Source organism: Bufo gargarizans, chromosome 3 (assembly GCF_014858855.1).
Source record: "Bufo gargarizans isolate SCDJY-AF-19 chromosome 3, ASM1485885v1, whole genome shotgun sequence".
NCBI classification, from domain to species: Eukaryota; Metazoa; Chordata; class Amphibia; order Anura; family Bufonidae; genus Bufo; species Bufo gargarizans.
In genome coordinates this window covers 43572680-43594018 of record NC_058082.1, presented here as the reverse complement: position 1 = coordinate 43594018, position 21339 = coordinate 43572680, and the positions used below count along the sequence as shown (strand labels likewise).

Genomic DNA, 21339 nt, shown 5'->3' with positions numbered 1-21339 from the left:
CAGATTCTGGAAGGCTTTCTGTTCTCGCTTGGGGGTTCGGTTGTCATTCTCTTCTGCTTTACACCCTCAGTCGAATGGCCAGACAGAGCGCGTCAATCAGAATCTGGAGACATATCTGCGCTGTTTTGTGGCGGAGAATCAAGAGGATTGGTGTTCTTTTTTGTCCCTTGCTGAGTTTGCTTTAAATAACCGTCGTCAGGAGTCCTCTGATAAGTCACCATTTTTGGTGCATATGGGTTTCATCCGCAGTTTGGGACTTTCTCGGGAGAGGGGTCTTCTGGTTTACCTGATGAGGACAGATTCTCCTCGTCTTTGTCATCTATTTGGCAAAAGATTCAGGATAATCTAAAGAGCATGAGTGAGAGATATAAGCGTGTGGCAGATAAGAGACGTGTGCTTGGTCCGGACCTGAATGTTGGTGATCTGGTGTGGTTGTCTACCAAGAATATCAAATTGAAGGTTCCCTCCTGGAAGTTGGGTCCTAGGTTTATTGGGCCTTACAAAATCCTGTCTGTCATCAATCCTGTTGCATACCGTCTTGATCTTCCTCAGACTTGGAAGATCCATAATGTTTTTCATAAGTCCTTATTGAAACCTTATGTTCAACCCATTGTACCCTCGCCTTTGCCTCCTCCTCCGATTATGGTTGATGGGAATCTTGAATTTCAGGTCTCTAGGATTGTGGATTCTCGTCTTGTCCGCGGTTCTCTTCAGTACCTTGTTCATTGGGAGGGGTATGGTCCTGAGGAGAGGATGTGGGTCCCAGTGACGGACATTAAGGCCTCTCGTCTCATCAGGGCTTTCCATAGGTCCCATCCTGAGAAGGTGGGTTCTGAGTGTCCGGAGTCCACTCGTAGAGGGAGGGGTACTGTCACAACCAGACAGCTGAGAAGCTCTGACAGAGGCCTTTCAGAACCTCCTCCTTGAGTTCTCTTGTTGTGCTGTTCAGTTGCTCATCTCGTTAGCCTCTCTCAGCTGTCATGTGTTGGACTAATTGCTTCCCTTTAAATTCCTCCCCAGAATGCTTTTCTGGGCGGCTTATACTTCTTCCTGGAGTGTGTGTGCATGCTGGTCTTGTTCTCCTGTCTGCTACAAAGCTAAGTGTTTGAACATTTATCTGTTATTTTCTGTTTGCTGGATCCCAGGTGACCCTGACTCCCTCCGTATCTTGTGTAGGGAGCCGGTGGTCGTGTCCCCTCACTATTGTAGGGTGCTCAGGGATTATATAGTCAAGGTACGTGGATATGCAAACTTCCACCATTCGGATCTTTGCATAGGCTGAGCAGCCAGGGAAAGTGCCAGGTCTTCTGCAGGGGTCTCCCTTTTGTTCCTTAGCTTTTGGATCCAGCGAGTCATTTATGCTTGTTCTTTTGCCTTGTTCCCTGTACACCGTCCGTGACACCATACTTGTGACCCAAATCGGTGACCTGATATAGATAGGCGTCCAGCTCCTCCCTCCTATTTGGCTGTGCCGAGCAGATGACGTCCCTAAACAAACTGAAGGCGAGTACAAACCCCGCAATCAATCGTTTTGTTCTCGCTCGCATCGTGTGATGCTATGAGGATAGACGCAAGGTTAACTTCCTTGCCTGCCAGTATATCCTTCCTGATATTCTCCGCCACAAAATGAGCTGGGACAATGGCCGGAGGAGTAGAGGACATACCTGGGGAACCTGCCAAAGGCCATGGCACAGCTGCCATGGGAGCCACAGGCTGCGAGACGGCGGAGGCCCTGGACTCTATATAGTTCTGCTTTCCTGGCCGATGCCGGGTGGCTGATGCCCCTTCTATTCAACTCCGCAATCAGCTTTGGAATTGTCCAGTTCCTGAGGGATCCATGGCCGGCCAGACCGGATACCTGGGACCCGGAGATGGACGAGGCGTCATCTATGTCTGAGGCCTGGGACATGTTGACCGCGCCGACTGATCCTATGACCCGGGCCACCACCTGAGGACAAAACCTTTGTTACTTTGTGAGGAGATCAAGCGTACCGCGGACACCCCGTTGCCCAAACCTGACCACTGCCGGGGAAAAAAGGGGGAACCGACCCTCTGACTGTGGCCGGAGCCCAGAGGACCAATGCTGATACTCACCTAGTTATGGAAGTGGACGAGAATGGAACAGGTACCGTAATGGAGGACCGGACCCACCGACGGAGGTAGAGGCCTTGTTTTAGGAAGGCCGAAGGAACTGAATCCCCCCAACGTTGCTGCCGTATAAACAAAGAATCATGAATGAACACCTTAATGCACTGGAAATTTACCAACCTGGAGGTACCAGGCCGGACAACCTGCTACCACGGGCAAACAAAAAACATGGGCCTGACCGTTTCAGGCGGACAACGATGAGGACTGACGAACAGACCAACCAGGACGATCCTGGGAAGATGACATTCCCACACATGCGCTGCCGTGACATAACATGCCGCTTCGAGCGGACGTGCAACAAGATTGATGAGTATGACAACTTGGACGTACTAGACAGGACTAGTGGCGTCGCTAGAGGGGGGCGAGGGGGGGCAATTGCCCCCCCTATGTTGTCCCTTGCCCCCCCGGGTGCCCCCCCCCGCTGATTCCCCAGAGTGAATACTAATGAGCGCTTCCATTATGGAAGCGCTCATTAGTACCGAAGGACCAGGAAGTGGTGAACGCTCTGTACTCACCACTTCCTGGTCCTCGGCTGTCGGCTGTGCAGGGCTGCGCACAGCGTGAGGTCGCTCTGTGACCTCACGCTGTGCGCGCCAGTTTAGAGCACAGTCGACTGAGGAGAAAATGGCAGGCGGCGTCCGTCCAGGAACAGGAGAGGTAAGTGTTTTTATTTTTTATTTTATAAAAAATGTGGCTGCTGGGGGCATTATGGGGGCTAATAGGAGGCATATAAGGGCTAATTGGAGCCATATGGGGCATTTGGAGGCATATTTGGGGGCTAATAGGAGGCATATGGGGGCTATTTGGGGCTAATTGGAGGCATATTTGGGGCTAATTGGAGGCATATTTGGGGCTAATTGGAGGCATATTTGGGGCTAATAGGAGGCATATGGGGCTAATAGGAGGCATATGGGGCTGATAGGAGGCATATGGGGGCTAATTGGAGGCATATGGGGGCCTATGGGGCTAATAGGAGGCATATGGGGGCTAATTGGAGGCATATGGGGGCTAATTGGAGGCATATGGGGGCATATGGGGCTAATTGGAGGCATATGGGGCTAATTGGAGGCATATGGGGGCTAATTGGAGGCATATGGGGGCATATGGGGGCTAATAGGAGGCATATGGGGGCTAATAGGAGGCATATGGGGGCTAATTGGAGGCATATGGGGGCTAATTGGAGGCAAATGGGGGCATATGGGGCTAATAGGGAGGCATATGGGGTAATAGGAGGCATATGGGGGCTGATAGGAGGCATATGGGGCTAATAGGAGGCATATGGGGGCTAATAGGAGGCATATGGGGGCTAATTGGAGGCATATGGGGGCTAATTGGAGGCAAATGGGGGCATATGGGGCTAATAGGAGGCATATGGGGCTAATAGGAGGCATATGGGGGGCTGATAGGAGGCATATGGGGGCTAATAGGAGGCATATGGGGGCTAATAGGAGGCATATGGGGGCTAATAGGAGGCATATGGGGGCTAATTGGAGGCATATGGGGGCTAATTGGAGGCAAATGGGGGCATATGGGGCTAATAGGAGGCATATGGGGTAATAGGAGGCATATGGGGGCTAATAGGAGGCATATGGGGGCTAATAGGAGGCATATGGGGGCTAATAGGAGGCATATGGGGGCTAATTGGAGGCATATGGGGGCTAATTGGAGGCAAATGGGGGCATATGGGGCTAATAGGAGGCATATGGGGTAATAGGAGGCATATGGGGGCTGATAGGAGGCATATGGGGGCTAATAGGAGGCATATGGGGGCTAATAGGAGGCATATGGGGGCTAATTGGAGGCATATGGGGGCTAATTGGAGGCATATGGGGGCATATGGGGGCTAATAGGAGGCATATGGGGGCTAATAGGCATATGGGGGCTAATTGGAGGCATATGGGGGCTAATAGGAGGCATATGGGGGCTAATAGGAGGCATATGGGGGCTAATAAGAGGCATAATGGGGCTAATAAGAGGCATAATGGGGGCTAATGAGGCATAAGGGCTGATATGGGGGCTAATGAGGCATAAGGGCTGATATGGGGGCTAATGAGGCATAAGGGCTGATATGGGAGCTAATGAGGCATAAGGGCTGATATGGGGGCTGATATGAGAGGCATAATGAGGGCTAATGAGAGGCATAATGTGTCTTCCACAGATCCACCATAACAGTGTGCCTGTGCACTGACGAGAGACAGAAAGAAGGGGAAAGAATACGTGGATGCAAGCAGAGGACAGCACAGCAGACGACTGAGTAGCTTCTTTTGTAAGTAAATTGCTTTATTATAACTGTATCCCTGCATATCGCAATTCACTCGTATTTTGTAATCTTATTGATATATACTTATTTTGTTTGTGCCCCCCCATTTTTGACTGTGGTATCTTTGTGCCCCCCCTATATATTGTTCCTAGAGTCGCCACTGGACAGGACACTATGCCACCGGGGCGGCAGACGTAACATTGCCTGAACGCTTCAAGCAGACAAGCAACACGATAGACGAGTATGACAACCTGGACGTTCCAGGCAGGACCACGTGCCACCGGGGCGGCAGAAGTAACATTGCCTGAACGCTTCAAGCAGACGTGTGACAAGATAACGAGTATGACAACCTGGACGTTCCAGACAGGACCACGTGCCATCGGGGCGGCTGATGTAACATTGCCTGAACGCTTCAAGCAGACAAGCAACACGATAGACGAGTATGACAACCTGCACGTTCCAGGCGGGACAACATGCCACCGGGGCGGCAGACGTAACATTGCCTGAACGCTTCAAGCCGACGTGTAACAAGATTGATGAGTGAGGCACTATGATATTTAGAGGCACTGCGTGCGGTACTATTATATTTACAAGCACTGAGTGAGGCACTATGATATTTAGAGGCACTGTGTGCAGCACTATTATATTTAGAGGCACTGAGAGCAGCACTATTATATTTAGAGGCACTGAGTGAGGCACTATGATATTTAGAGGCACTGTGTGCAGCACTATTATATTTAGAGGCACTGAGAGCAGCACTATTATATTTAGAGGCACAGCTAATTTCAGGAACCCTACGGTATGGCAATATTATTTTTGGGGTTAACATACTGTACTGTTATTTTAAGAGGCAATATTATTTCGGGAGTCAATATTCTTTCTGGCTCCACTCTCTATGATATTTAGGAGCACTGAGTGCGGCACTATTATATTTAGAGGCACTGAGTGAGGCACTATGATATTTAGGAGCACTGAGTGTGGCGCTATTATATTTTGGAGCACTGAATGAGGCACTATTATATTTAGGAGCACTGAGTGTGGCGCTATTATATTTAGGAGCACTGAGTGCGGCACTATTATATTTAGGAGCAGTGAGTGCGGCACTATTATATTTTGGAGCACTGAATGAGGCACTATGATATTTAGGAGTAGTGAGTGCGGCACTATTTTATTTACAGGCACTGAGTGCGGTACAGCTATTTTCAGGAACCCTACAGGATGGCAATATTATTTTGGGAGTCTATATTCTTTCTGGCTCCACTCTCTATGATGCTCTATGGCCCTGTTATTTCTGGTGTCACTCTCTGCGTGGCACTGTTATGTCTGGTGTCACTCTCTGTGTGGCACTGTTATGTCTGGTGTCACTCTCTGTGTGGCACTGTTATGTATTGTGTCACTCTGCGCCGCACTGTTATGTATTGTGTCACTCTGCGCAGCACTGTTATGTCTGGTGTCATTCTCTGTGTGGCAGTGTTATGTCTGGTGTCACTCTCTGCGTGGCACTGTTATAACTGACATCACTCTCTGTGTGGCACTGTTCTGTCTGACGTCACTCTCTGCGTGGCACTGTTATGTCTGGCGTCACTCTCTGTGTGGCACTGTTATGTCTGGCGTCACTCTCTGTGTGGCACTGTTATGTCTGGCGTCACTCTCTGCGTGGTGCTGTTATGTCTGGTGTCACTCTCTGCGTGGCACTGTTATGTCTGGCGTCACTCTCTGTGTGGCACTGTTATGTCTGATGTCACTCTCTCTGTGGCACTGTCATGTCTGAAACCACCCTCTGCGTGGCACTGTTATGTCTGGTGTCACTCTCTGCGTGGCACTGTTATGTCTGGTGTCACTCTCTGCGTGGCACTGTTATGTCTGGTGTCACTCTCTGCGTGGCACTGTTATGTCTGGTGTCACTCTCTGTGTGGCACTGTTATGTCTGGTGTCACCCTCTGCATGGCACTGTTATGTCAGGTGCCACCCTCTGCGTGGCACTGTTATGTCTGGTGTCACTCTCTGCGTGGCACTGTTATGTCCGGTGTCACCCTCTGCGTGGAACTGTTATGTCTGGATTCACTCTCTGCGTGGCACTGTTATGTCTGGTGTCACTCTCTGTGTGGCACTGTTATGTCTGGTGTCACTCTCTGTGTGGCACTGTTATGTCTGGTGCCACCCTCTGGGTGGCACTGTTATGTCCGGTGTCACTCTCTGTGTGGCACTGTTATGTCTGGTGTCACTCCCTGCGTGGCACTGTTATGTCCGGTGTCACCCTCTGCGTGGAACTGTTATGTCTGGATTCACTCTCTGTGTGGCACTGTTATGTCCGGTGTCACTCTCTGTGTGGCACTGCTATGTCTGGTGTCACTCTGCGTGGCACTATTATGTCTGGTGTCACTCTCTGCGTGGCACTGTTATGTCAGGTGCCACCCTCTGCGTGGCACTGTTATGTCTGGTGTCACTCTCTGCGTGGCACTGTTATGTCCGGTGTCACCCTCTGCGTGGAACTGTTATGTCTGGATTCACTCTCTGCGTGGCACTGTTATGTCTGGTGTCACTCTCTGTGTGGCACTGTTATGTCTGGTGTCACTCTCTGTGTGGCACTGTTATGTCTGGTGCCACCCTCTGGGTGGCACTGTTATGTCCGGTGTCACTCTCTGTGTGGCACTGTTATGTCTGGTGTCACTCCCTGCGTGGCACTGTTATGTCCGGTGTCACCCTCTGCGTGGAACTGTTATGTCTGGATTCACTCTCTGTGTGGCACTGTTATGTCCGGTGTCACTCTCTGTGTGGCACTGCTATGTCTGGTGTCACTCTGCGTGGCACTATTATGTCTGGTGTCACTCTCTGCGTGGCACTGTTATGTCTGGTGTCACCCTCTGCATGGCACTGTTATATCTGGTGTCACTGTGCGTGGCACTGTTATGTCCGGTGTCACTCTCTGCGTGGCACTGTTATGTCTGGTGTCACTCTGCGTGGCACTGTTATGTCCGGTGTCACTGTGCGTGGCACTGTTATGTCCGGTGTCACTCTCTGCGTGGCACTGTTATGTCTGGTGTCACTCTGCGTGGCACTGTTATGTCTGGTGTCACTCTGCGTGGCACTGTTATGTCCGGTGTCACTCTGCGTGGCACTGTTATGTCCGGTGTCACTCTGCTTGGCACTGTTATGTCTGATGTCACTCTCTGTGTGGCACTGTTATGTCTGGTGTCACCCTCTGCGTGGTACTGCTATGTCTGGTGTCACTCTGCGTGGCACTGTTATGTCCGGTGTCACTCTCTGCGTGGCAGTTATGTCCGGTGTCACTCTGCGTGGCACTGTTATGTCCGGTGTCACTCTGATTGGCACTGTTATGTCTGATGTCACTCTCTACGTGGCACTGTTATGTCTGGTGTCACTCTCTGCGTGGCACTGTTATGTCTGGTGTCACTCTGTGCGTAGCACTGTTATGTCTGGTGTCACTCTGCGTGGCACTGTTATGTCCGGTGTCACTGTGCGTGGCACAGTTATGTCCGGTGTCACTCTCTGCGTGGCACTGTTATGTCTGGTGTCACTCTGCGTGGCACTGTTATGTCTGGTGTCACTCTGCGTGGCACTGTTATGTCCGGTGTCACTCTGCGTGGCACTGCTATGTCTGGTGTCACTCTGCGTGGCACTGTTATGTCCGGTGTCACTCTGCTTGGCACTGTTATGTCTGATGTCACTCTCTGCGTGGCACTGTTATGTCTGGTGTCACCCTCTGCGTGGTACTGTTATGTCTGGTGTCACTCTGCGTGGCACTGTTATGTCCGGTGTCACTCTCTGCGTGGCAGTTATGTCCGGTGTCACTCTGCGTGGCACTGTTATGTCCGGTGTCACTCTGATTGGCACTGTTATGTCTGATGTCACTCTCTACGTGGCACTGTTATGTCTGGTGTCACTCTCTGCGTGGCACTGTTATGTCCGGTGTCACTCTCTGCGTGGCACTGTTATGTCCGGTGTCACTCTCTGCATGGCACTGTTATGTCCGGTGTCACTCTCTGCGTGGCACTGTTATGTCTGGTGTCACTCTCTGCATGGCACTGTTATGTCCGGTGTCACTCTCTGCATGGCACTGTTATGTCCGGTGTCACTCTCTGCGTGGCACTGTTATGTCCGGTGTCACTCTCTGCGTGGCACTGTTATGTCCTGTGTCACTCTGCGTGGCACTGTTATGTCTGGTGTCACTCTCTGCGTGGCACTGTTATGTCTGATGTCACTCTCTGCGTGGCAATGCTATGTCCGGTGTCACTCTCTGCATGGCACTGTTATGTCTGGTGTCACTCTGCGTGGCACTGTTATGTCCAGTGTCACTCTCTGCGTGGCACTGTTATGAATGGTGTCACTCTCTGCGTGGCACTTCTAATTCTGCAGTATTTGGGGACATTGGTCTGCACAGCTGGCGCTGTCATGGCGGGGCACCTGCAGCAGTAGCACAAACACAACCAGCAACCCGAGCAGTCCACATGACGCCACGGCATCCAGGCCAACACAGAAACCATGATGGGAGAAAGACGTTAGCAACACATGTGTCAAAGATAAATAGCATCAAACAGTAACCAAACCACAGCCCATAACCAAAGCAGAGATCTGCCAAACACAAGGAGGTCTAACACCAGGAACAAAACTACATTACCCAGAAATCCTCATTCTGTGGCGAGCACCTCCGCCCCTCTGCTCGGCAGCCTGTCAATTACATTTTGACTCCTGTACGGCCGCCATTTTTGTGAAGACTCCCATTGGATTATAACTATGTAGGTCTTCAAGAAAATGGCCGACGATTCATTTTTTTCCCCCTTCTTTCTTTCAATGATTTTGTGGATGTAGTCGGGGCCTGCAGCCGGTGACAAGTGTGAAGAAGCCCCAGCAGTGCAGTGTGAGGTAGGGGACGGAAGGGAGAAGAGCAGAGAGTCTGCCTGGGTTCTCAAGCTGGCAGCCGGTCACGGCAGGGAGACTTGCGTGTTTGTCTCCATAGTTACAAGCTGCATCTTCTCTCTGGTGCTTGCTCTGTGACTGCTGGGACTTGTAGTTCTCCAGCAGATGTATCTTTTCAATTTATTATTATATCTTTCCTGTCTGAGTAGAAATGCCATTTATCATCAGGTCATTCTTATAAAATACATTATAAAATTCAGGTTACGTTTTTATTATAATAATAATAATGTATCTTAGCCCTTGACTCTTCCTTCGGGTCACTAAAAATGTTAAGCGGCCAGTTGTTAGTTATATCTGCCTATTGGAAAGCTGGGTGACAACCGATATGGCCGCCGCTGCAGCCTAACAGTGGTTGTCACCTTGCTCCAGAATGTGACATCCGCCTCTACAGGATAAGTGATGAATGTGAGGTCCCTGGGAGCCCCGCTGTCCCCACAGCTGACATCCTGGAGGGCACTGAATGGCACTGCGGGTGACCATGTGTGCTGACACTCTATTCAGAGTCTATGGGTCTAACGGAAACAGCTGAGCGTGGTGGATATACGTGTACTTTGTGCGAAACCCCCTTTAAATACAGACCTCATAATTAGTTCTCCATACCAAACCTCCTAACGAAATCCAGACCCCCCTAAACCAATACAGACCTTCAGATCGGTACCCACTGCATGTGAACCCCTGAAGTAATACAGACCCCCCCAAATAAAGGCAGACCCTGTAAACCAGTACAGATCCCACACAAGACCCCCTAAACTAATACAGGCCTCCAAATAAGTGCACACTACACCCGGACCCCTGAAGTAATACAGACCCCAGACCAGGCCCCCAAATAAAGGCAGAGCACAGACCAGAACCACCTTAACCAATACAGACCTCCAGATAAGTACCCACTACATGTGAACCTCTGAAGTAATACAGACCCCAGACCATACCACCAAATATAAGCAGAACCCCTAAACCAGAACATAGCCCAGACCACCTAAACCAATACAGACCTACAAATAAGTGCACACTGCATGCAAACCCCTGAAGTAATGCAGACCCCCAAATAAAGGCAGGCCCTCTAAACCAATACAGACCCCAGACCAGAACACCTGAACCAATACAGACCTCCAAACAAGTGCACACTACACATGACCCCCTGAAGTAATACAGACCCCAGACCAGACCCCCCCCCCCCCCCCTAAATAAAGGCAGACCCCCTGAACCAATACATACCCGTAGACCACAGGTCCTAAACAAATACAGAGCAGACCTTCCTAAATCAGTATAGACCCCAGACCTCCTAATAAGAACAGACTCACACAAGACCCCCCTAAAGTAATGAAGACCCCACACAAGAGCTTCAAAAAAAATGCAGACCTCCTAAACAAAACGTATTATCTTTCCCTCATCTCACTCAACCTTTCTATCACAGTCCGTGGCTTCCCGCTCTCCCTGGTCACACAAGTCCGCCGCCTTTGGGTTCAGTTCTGCTCTGTCCTTCAAACCACCTGCCGCCTCCAACTCAGGAACATCTCCCGCATCCGCGCATTCCTCAACCAGGAGTCTGCAAATATGCTTGTACATGCCCTCATCATCTCCTGCCTAGACTACTGCAACATCCTCCTCTGTGGCCTTCCATCTAGCACTCTCGCACCCCTCCAATCTATCCTCAACTCTGCTGCCCGACTAATCCACCTTTCACCCTATTACTCCTCTGCCTCTCCCGTCTGCCAATCCCTTCACTGGCTCCCCATTGCCCAGCGAATTCACTTCAAAGTACTGACAAATACATACAAGACCGTCCACAACCTGTCCCCTCCCTACATCTCTGAGCTACTTTCCCGATACACCCCCACACGCACTCTCCGATCCTCACAAGACCTCCTTCTCTCCTCTTATCACCTCTTCCCACAACCACCTCCAAGATTTCTCCCGTGCCTCCCCCACACTCTGGAACTTGCTACCCCAACATATCAGACTCTCACCTACAGTGGAATCCTTCAAAAGAAACCTGATAACCCACCTCTTCAGACAAGCCTACAACCAGTGACCCTGCTGCCTCTATACCGCCATGACCAGCTTCACCCGCACCTACTGTGTACTTCTCCCATACCATGTAGATTCTAAGCCCTCGCGGGCAGGACCCTCTTCTGTACCAGTCTGTAACGTGACCTGTTCATGCTTAGTGCTATTGTTTGGTATTGTGTATGTTCACCGCTTATCATATGGACAGCGCCATGGGATGAATGGCGCTGTAATAGTAATAATAAACCAATACAGGTCCTAAATAAACACAGAGCAGGTCCTCCTAAATCAATATAGACCCCAGACCTCCTAATAAGTAAAAACCAACAAAGACCCCCTAAAGTAATAACGACTTCACACAAGCCCCTTAAATAAATGCTGACCTATTTTAAATACAGATCTCCCAAAAACCCTAGACCTTCCTTAATCAATACAGATCCCAGACCTCCTAATAAGTACAGACCCTCACAAGACCCCCTAAAGAAGTACAACCCCCACAGAAGACCCTCAAATAAATGCAGACCCCAGACGAGACCACCTTAACCAATACAGATCCCAGACCAGAGGTCCTACACAAGTGCAGAGCAGACCTTCCTAAATCAGTATAGACCCTTCCTAATAAGTACAGACCCACACAAGACCATCAAATAAATACAGACCCCAGACTAGACCCCTTAAACCAAAGCTGACCGCAGTCCAGACCCTCTTATATAGGCAACAGACCAGACCCCTAAACAAATAAAGACCCCAGAGCAGACCACCAAAATAGATGCAGACCCCTGACCAGAACTCCTAAACAAAAACATAGACCAGACCCTCCTAAATAAACACAAACCTTAGGCCTCCTAATAAGTAGAGGCTTCACGCAAGACCCCCTAAAGTAATCAAGACCCCACACAAGACCGTCAAATAAGTACAGGCCCCAGACCAGACCCCGTGACCCAATACACGGCCCAGACCCTCCTATATACAGAAACAAAACCTTCTAATAAGTAGAGACACCAGACCCTTAAAGTAATACAGACCCCAGACCATCCCAAATAAATATAGACCGTAGACTCAACCCCCTGAACAAATGCAGACCCCAGATCAAACTTCCGACACATAATACCTGGTGTGTATGATGGAATAATCCCAAAGATGCCAAATTATCAGAATTCATCCTGCGGAGAGGACATCATTCATAGAAGTGTTGGTTCATCGTTAACCTTCGCTGTCAGAGGTGACGGGCGCCTCAGAGGAACCGGTTAGACCCCATTTTCCTATGAGTTTCCATTGGGCGCCGTTGGTTCCCATCGTGTGGCAGTTCCAGACCCTGCTTTGGAGTTATTGTGGACAGAAGCCTCAGACTTGATCCTGTTTTATTTCAGGGACCGTGAACCTCATCTGAAAGTCCTCCACTGCCTGATGCCATGTATGCTCCCAGGAAGCTGATGTTCTCCGTCCTCGGACGATGTCCTTGGCGTCATTGTCACCGGAGGCACAGCACGGCAGCCACCAAGCTAAGTGTGCGTGAAGCTCTTGTGGCAAATGTTGAAGAAGGTTCAAAGAATATAAAAATCCAGGTAATTATATTTTCCTCATCGGGATACACCCGAGACAATCCCACCACGAAAATCAATGGCTAGAAGTGAAGCTGCACTACTGATTCTAGACCCTGGCACCTTGGGGTAGATAAAGGGTTAATACTGAATATTGGTATAATATAGCCTAGGGTCTAATAATAATATCCCTGGTAGGCCAGGGGGGCTCTGTGGTCATCCTGTGTGGCCTGTATGGGCAAATTAATAATAGCCCTACTATCGTAGTGAAGGGATTGATACCAGCATCCCTGGTGTTGTAGTGTAATGAAGTGATCAAAGGGGTTGTCTGACCCCTGAAATGCTCCCCCATATGCCCGGGCCCCTCACACACAATGTACTTACCTCGCTTCCTGGCTCCCGCGTTGCTTCTGAAGCCCTACATCTCCCCATCGTATGGATGAAAACATTGGGGGGGGGGCAGCCAATGGCAGGTGCTGACGGGGACGAGCCTCCCTAGCGTCACCCGCAATGCTAGGGAGGCTCGTCACCGCCTGCCATTAGCTGCCCTACCCGACTCCGGATGTTTTCATCTGAGTGACAGGGAGATGCAGCGGCGGCTGTGTGGGCTTCAGAAGCGACGCGGGTCCCGGGGAGCGAGGTAAGTACAACCTGTGTGGGGGGCCCGGGCATATAGAGGAGATATTTCAGGGGTCAGATAACCCCTTTAATGCCTGCACCCATAGTGTTGTAGGGTAGTGAAGGGGTTAATGTCAGTGTCCTTGGTGGTCTAGTGTATTGAATGGGGTAATGATAGCATCTCTGGTGGTCTAGTGTGGTGAGAGGGTTAAATCTAGCATCTCTGGTGATCTAGCTCAGTGAAGGGGTTAAAGCCAGCATCCCTGGTGATCTAGCTCAGTGAAGGGGTTAAAGCCAGCATTCCTGGTGGTCAAGCTCAGGCCCTTTTGCACACGACCGTATGGCTTTTTCAGTATTTTGCGGGCCGCAAAAAAACGGATCCGCCAAAAATACGGATGACGTCCGTGTGCATTCCGTTTTTTGCGGAACGGAACAGCTGGCCCCTGATAGTACGGTACTATTTATGTCCGTTATGCGGATAATAATAGGACATGTTCTATCTTTGAACGGAAATGGAAGGGATACGTAGTACCTTCCGTTTTTTTGTGTTTTTTTTGCGGATCCATTGAAATGAATGGTTCCGTATACGGAACGCAAAAAAAAACGGAACGTAAACGGGGAAAAAAAAGGTTCGTGTGGAAGAGGCCTTAGTAAAAGGGTTAAAGCCAGCATGCCTGGTGGTGTAGTGAAGGGGTTAATACCTGCATCCCTGGTGTTGTAGTGTAGTGAAGGGGTTAGTAATGTTGTGTAGTGTGGTGCAGTAATGTTGGTCTTGTGTCCACAACCCCTTTAATCTTCTGACAACCAGGCCGTAATGTGAGACTTTTCCTAGGCTCTATCTGCAGTGCAGCTGCCGGTTTGGCCACCAGATGGCAGCACATGTGAATACTAATGTAGTGTGTGCATCGTCATGTATGTTGTGCCCCCTCTTCTCACAGGGCTGGGTCCGCTCCGTCCGCTCACAGAAAGAAGTTTTATTCCTGCATGTGAATGATGGCACCTCACTGGAAAGTCTCCAGATTGTGGCCGAGCCGGGTCTTCAGAGCAGGTATGACGTGCAGAATACACTAGACCCATGATGGCTCCGCGCGGATGCTTCATTGCATACAGGAATGTCTGCTTTGGACAGTTCTGTTTGCTTGAAGGATCTTCTGACAGTAAGTCAACTAAAGGATGTCTAACTGCTAATACAGATGTTCAGTTCCCCCGCAGCACACTCAATGGGCTGTCTGTGTAATGTGTGGACATGACAGTTCCCTCGTTATAGTTACATTATACTCCAGAGCTGCACTCACTATTCTGTTGGTGCAGTCACTGTGTACATACATTACATTACTTATCCTGTACTGATCCTGAGTTACATCCTGTATTATCCTCCAGAGCTGCACTCACTATTCTGCTGGTGCAGTCACTGTGTACATACATTACATTACTTATCCTGTACTGATCCTGAATTACATCCTGTATTATACTCCAGAGCTGCACTCACTATTCTGCTGGTGCAGTCACTGTGTACATCCATTACTTATCCTGTACTGATCCTGAGTTACATCATATATTATACTCCAGAGCTGCACTCACTATTCTGTTGGTGCAGTCACTGTGTACATACATTACATTACTTATCCTGTACTGATCCTGAGTTACATCATATATTATACTCCAGAGCTGCACTCACTATTCTGCTGGTGCAGTCACTGTGTACATACATTACATTACTTATCCTGTACTGATCCTGAGTTACATCCTGTATTATACTCCAGAGCTGCACTCACTATTCTGCTGGTGCAGTCACTGTGTACATACATTACATTACTTATCCTGTACTGATCCTGAGTTACATCCTGTATTATACCCCAGAGCCGCACTCACTATTCTGCTGGTGCAGTCACTGTGTACATACATTACATTACTTATCCTGTACTGATCCTGAGTTACATCATATATTATACTCCAGAGCTGCACTCACTATTCTGCTGGTGGAATCACTATGTACGTACATAACATTACTTACCTTTGGCATCAGAGTAGAATTCTCTCAGCAGCCCTTGCTTGTTCACTGTCTGCACAGAGCTCTTAAGGGGGCTGTCTCATCATGACATTGGCTAGGATATGCCACAGATGTTAGGTGCATATTCCACTCCTGGGACAAACTCCTATTGGCAGAACAGACCCCCTAAAGTAAAGTAGAGCACACTGCGCAAGCGCAGCCGCACCGCTATAAGAGTTTTGAAAATAGCAAATGGTACTTTATCGGCTATTTTTGGAACTCCCCTAGAAGTGAATGGAGGGCAGCCACACATGAATAGTGCACTGTCCCTCGCTTTGCAGGCCCCATTCTGCAGATTGGAGCAGGTCCCGGAGGTAGGACCTGCACCGTTCTGACATTGGCGGCACATACTAGCGCTTTGCCACCAATGCCTGAGATGAGACACAACCCCTTTAAAGACTTCTGCACGGTTCTTCTTTACACCAGATGGTGTTACAATCTGATATAGGAAGAAGTAACTGCCCCCTGCTTTTTGTCCACAAGCTTTCTGATGGCTTGCAACTGGTTAATAACGGAAACCATCAGCATGCTTTATTTTTTATTTTTTTATTATACAGTGCGATCAGTTTCGGCAGTTCGGTCGAAGTCAGCGGTGAGTTGGTGAAGAGCCCCAGCAAAAAACAGAATGTGGAGCTGAAGGCCCAGGAGATTCGTGTAACAGGAGACTGTGACTCCAAGGTATGAAGGGGTGAAAATTGTGGGATGCACACTTAGGGCACGTTCGCTCGGTGCTCGTATTCTGCAGTGGTTTTTCACTCTGAGTGCCGCTGCGGCAGAAATCTTCTCGGATTTTCGCAGTCCATTGGCCAACGGATCCTCATATGGTTTCTCTGTGTGGGGGTGCTCTTCCTGGTGCAATGTCAGCTCTTTCCCCCCTCTCACAGCATCCAACCTCACAGACACGGAGGATATCTCTAATATATAATTGCTGGGGTTTTGTTTTGTTTTTTGCAGGAATTTCCCTTTAAAATTAAAGAACATCACCCTCCAGAATATGTCCGCCAGTTTCCTCACCTCCGCTGCAGGACAAACGCATTTGGTTCGTTACTCAGGGTCCGCAGTGAAGCCACGTCGGCCATCCACCAGTTCTTCAAGGTTTGGAGGTTTCCTCTTTGGTCTGTGTGAAGCTGAGGGTTGGCTTCATGTTTAAAGACTCCCTGGTGAGCGGCTGCTTACCTGAGCAGATCGTCTTGATTACGATCTACTGTTTTCTGTATGCAGCTTCTGTGCAAATGAATGGGTCTCCATGGTTACAGACTACAAACAAGCCCTACGTAGTCTGATCCTGCAGTCATATGTAACTTTCTTAAGTCTGCCTCCCTTCTACTGTCTGTCATAAAAGAGAGGGCAGAGGGAGTGACCGCAGGATGAAACTGCACAGGGTTCGCTTGTTTAATCTGTAGCTATGGAGGCGCGTAGGTCTCCGTAGGGGCTGCGTACACAAAACGGTAGGAGATTTTAATCAAGATTATTTGCATGGTGGCCTTTCAAGAGCGTGGAAGGAAAAAAATATGCTTGCAAAAGTTTACATTCCCTTTAAAGGGGTTGTGTCAAGTTTATAAGTTATCCCCTTTTCGATCAGATAGGGGATAACTAGCTGTTCGCTGGGGGTCCAACCGCTGGGACCCCCACCGATCCCAATAACTGATGCCTTGTTCCCATGTTGTGATGGAGCGGCAGGCTGTGTATACGCACTGATGCCCCATTTATTCTCTGAAGTAGCCAAGTACAGTGCTCAGCTATCCCTGGCACTCCCATAGAGAATGAATGGAGCGTCAGTGCACATGCACAACCTGCCGCTCCGTCACAACGGGACCCCCCTTATCAGGATCGGTGGGGGTCCCAGCGATCAGACCCACTGCGATCTGCTAGTTGTTAGCTATCCTGTGGGTAGGGGATAACTTAGCACACAACCCCTTTAACTGTGACCACCAGGACCGGTAGAGGCAGCCGCAGTGTTTTTGTGTTCATTCCTGGGTGCTTAGCAGTCTCTGACAGCCAGGCACCCGACATTCGGGTAGGTGGGCTTAAAGGTTTTGTCCGGCCTAGGAGCCCAATGGTCAGAACCTAAGCCTATGTGCCATTACCCTATTCCTGGCCTCTTCCAGTTCCTGCGGAAGTGGTTAAGTCCCACTTGGTGACCTCTGCCCAATCCCTGGCTTCAGCAGCCACATTTGCAAGAATGGCACGTCACTGCTAGGCCGGATATAATGGCTTCTGGATTTAACCACCAGGACCACCTGCCAGGTACAGTAGGTGGTCCATAAGAGGTTAAACTTTACTCAGTACCCATTGAAATCAATGGATGCTCCGTGTAAACTGCATTCCTCTAGTGTTGGAGCCACTCGTTATAGAAGCTCTGGAGAATCAAAAAAAAGATCGCCATGGGGGTGTCAAATATTTCCTTAAGCCGTACTAAAGCTACTATTACACTCGCCTTGTTAATTCCGGTATTGAGATCCGGCAGAGGATCTCCATACCGGAATTAAACGCATCCGTTTTGATTTTACACATCAGGATGCATAAGTTCCGTTAGTATGCTGTTATGTGAAATCAGAACGGATCCGTAACTAAATACATTGAAAGTCAATAGGTGACGGATCCGGTATTTTAGGCTTTTAAAAAAAACATACCCAACACCGTTGACTTACATTGTTTTCAGTGCCGTTTTTTTTCAATTTTTATGACCGGACACAAAACTGCAGCTTGCAGCTGTTTTCTGTCTGGGCACAAAACGGAATGCTGACGGAACGCAAGACATCCTGATGCATCCTGAACGGATCTTTTTTTCCATTCAGAATGCATGAGGACAAAACGTAAACTTTTTTTTTTATTTTTTTCGGTATTGAGATCCTCTGCCGGATTACAATACTGGAAAACAACGCAAGTGTGAAATTAGCCTTAGTCAGGGGTTGTACAAGTCGCCATAGGCCTAGTAATGTTTTTTTCCCCACAAGTCTCTCCGTCCTTGTTCTCTGTCCATTATGATAGTTGATTAGGAATGATCACAAATTGGGGATTATTATTAGCTGCATTTAGCCACTGTTACCACCAGGTGGCGCGGCTTTCCATCCATATTTTTATTGCACTGACAATTGATCATCTATAAAGTACAATTCAAAGATGTCAACCAATTAAGATGTTATTAACCCCTTCTCGTTTACCTAGTCACATAGTGATGCACCCCTCACCCCCATATTTATTGAGCGCTGTTAAATATGTATATTTATTAAACTATTTCAGGTCGCCTAATATCTTACTCTGAATTATTAGGAATACTCAAATAAATTATCTATCCAAAAAAAATTAAAAATATGAGTAATACTATGTTCTTTTAAAATCATCACATGATTAAAATAATTATCAATCAGTAATTAGAAGGGATATCAATATATAAGCGCAATATCTATGTATATTTGCTGTCTGAGTGGCGGACTGCAGGGGAGCTTTAATGGTGTCCATGTTGATTCTTACCCAGTTACTCCTCAGTAATGATTAAGCGATGACTGAATTGAACATGACAGGAGAGATAGACCTGAGGATTTATATTTACTGTGGATTTTTTTCCTTAGCTGCATTTAACAGTGTGGCCACAAGGGGGTGCTCCATACATAAAAATACACTGCTCATATCGCCAGCATCCGTGATATCTTTGTGCCGGGGATTATGTTCTACTGTGTAATATTACTCTGTGTTCTCTCCCCTGATAGAGTAATGGATACGTTCACGTCCACACCCCCATAATTACCTCTAACGACTGCGAGGGCGCCGGAGAACTCTTCCAGGTGGAGGTAGGTGTGAAATTTACCCTGCTGTAATATCCAAGAGACATTTCAAACACAAGGAGCCGTTAAAGGGACAGCGGCCCCGCAGTCTGTCCCCTCTGCATTTGCTTTGCAGGTGAATACAGTCTATTGTTCTCTGTTATCAGCCGTTTCAGGTGGGAGAGGGGTTGAGTGACAGTATTGCCATAGAAACCGGTTGGATGATGTCTAAATTCCCAAAATGGGATCTGATTGGTTGCTGTGGGTGATGGAAACCATAGGGCAGAACTATCAAAACTAGTGCAATAGTAAAGTGGAGCAGTTGTCTTTAGCAAAAAGTCAGATTCCAGACAATGGTCCCCCCCTCCCAGTGATGGACCAGTGACCTAAAGGGAATATGTCATCGGTATGCCCCATTATGGACTGGAGCTGTCCCTTTTGGCCCCTCTAGGTGCAGCATCAATAATTCACCACTAGGGGGGGCACCCTCTCACTATTTTTTTATTTTATTTCTTCATCTCATAGGCTTCAAGCAGAGACGGCACGCAGGAGGATGGCGGCTTTTTTGGAGTCCCCGCTTACCTTACTGTGTCTGGACAACTGCACCTGGAGGTCATATCAGGGTAATGCACTTTTTGAAAGAAATTTTGGAAAGCTGATTGAGTATCTGCATTGGCAGGATTTTTTTAGTAGACTGCAAGGCCTTAGATACGGCCCCTGACTCTATCTAAGGGCCACATAGTAGACTGCAAGGCCTTAGATACGGCCCCTGACTCTATCTAAGGGCCACATATTATATTCAGCATGTTGCGTTTGCATGAGCGACATGCATGACCTACGTTCCAGGTGGCTAGCTCTCTGGCCTGGACCTCAGTCTATGTAGCAGCATCAGGGGCGGGCTGGCCATGGACCCTACAGGGAAAATCCCGGTGGGCCGAAGCCCAGAGGACCAGCAAGGCCTCCTTATGCCACTGATGCTCTCAGCATTAATTAATGTAGGAGTATCAGGCACTTATACACCTGGCCGGCGGCTGCAGATGCCCTGCTGAGTTCAAGTCGTCAGGATGGTGATAGCATTGAATACTGCAGCGAAGGCGGCAGTATTTTATGCTGCACTGTGGCATTTGGATCCGCTGGGGCGGTATCGTGTGCTGCATTATAGCATCGCTGCCCCGACTACTTCTGTTGTCCCTGCCTAATTGTATCGCTCCACCTTCTTTCAGTTTGGACCCACCTACAACATGGGGCCAGTCCGCCCCTGAGCAGTGTAATCCCGGAGGTCACACACCTCACTTATACTTTTATGAACTGTCTAATTGATAACCTCCCTTGTATTTTATTCAGGGGGTTCAGGAAAGCCTTCACCTTTGGCCCCACATTTCGAGCGGAGAATTCCCAGAGTCGGAGGCATCTGGCCGAGTTCTACATGGTGGAAGCAGAAGTCTCCTTCACAGAAAGCTTGGAGGACATAATGCAGGTTGGAGCTGGGGGGGGGGGACCCGTGATGCTTCCATTCTGGAGTTTTCAGCTTCTTCTGTCAAGCTGTGAAAAAATAATAATTTTCAAGTGTTGCATCTGGTAAAACTGGATGACAACTGATATGGCCGACAACCATTTCCAGCCAGCTTTCTAAAGATTTCTGAATGGTAGGTCTGTGCAGCTAAATAACGGATCTACCGTCCACGAGTCTGGGAAAGGGCTATTCCTTTGTTAGGATTTGCCACCACTTTATGATTTGTGGGGGTGTGACCTCTAGGACCCTTACCACTCCTGAGGCGGCAGTAGTCCTGTCTTATCGCTGCTTCCCATTTCCTCAACACAGCTGTGCCCGGCTACCTGCTGTGTAGTGAACTGTAGTCCCATCTTAGTGACTATGGCAGGCTGCACTTCCCTGCACAACCAGGTGGCCCGGCGGAGAACGCAGCTCTATACCGGCACTGTAGCCCCTTCGTGGGAGTTCAGGTCCTCTGGCTGCCGCCTACAGCAGTTGTCATGACCAACCCAGGAACCTGT

General features: G+C 48.9%; 1 protein-coding gene across 2 annotated transcripts in view; it reads left to right on the top strand.

Annotated features, from left to right (window-relative positions):
- The first annotated feature begins 9179 nt into the window (after positions 1 to 9179).
- The window catches only part of NARS2 (asparaginyl-tRNA synthetase 2, mitochondrial), a 47705-nt gene continuing 35545 nt past the window's right edge, over positions 9180 to 21339 (top strand). For both annotated transcript variants that reach the window (XM_044285354.1, XM_044285353.1), the window contains exons 1-8: positions 9180 to 9292; positions 12724 to 12918; positions 14451 to 14560; positions 16120 to 16240; positions 16517 to 16657; positions 19273 to 19353; positions 19852 to 19949; positions 20671 to 20803. In XM_044285354.1, coding sequence (XP_044141289.1) covers positions 12766 to 12918; positions 14451 to 14560; positions 16120 to 16240; positions 16517 to 16657; positions 19273 to 19353; positions 19852 to 19949; positions 20671 to 20803 — 837 coding nt within the window. In that variant the 5' untranslated portion in view covers positions 9180 to 9292; positions 12724 to 12765. The remainder of the gene's footprint in view (positions 9293 to 12723; positions 12919 to 14450; positions 14561 to 16119; positions 16241 to 16516; positions 16658 to 19272; positions 19354 to 19851; positions 19950 to 20670; positions 20804 to 21339) is intronic.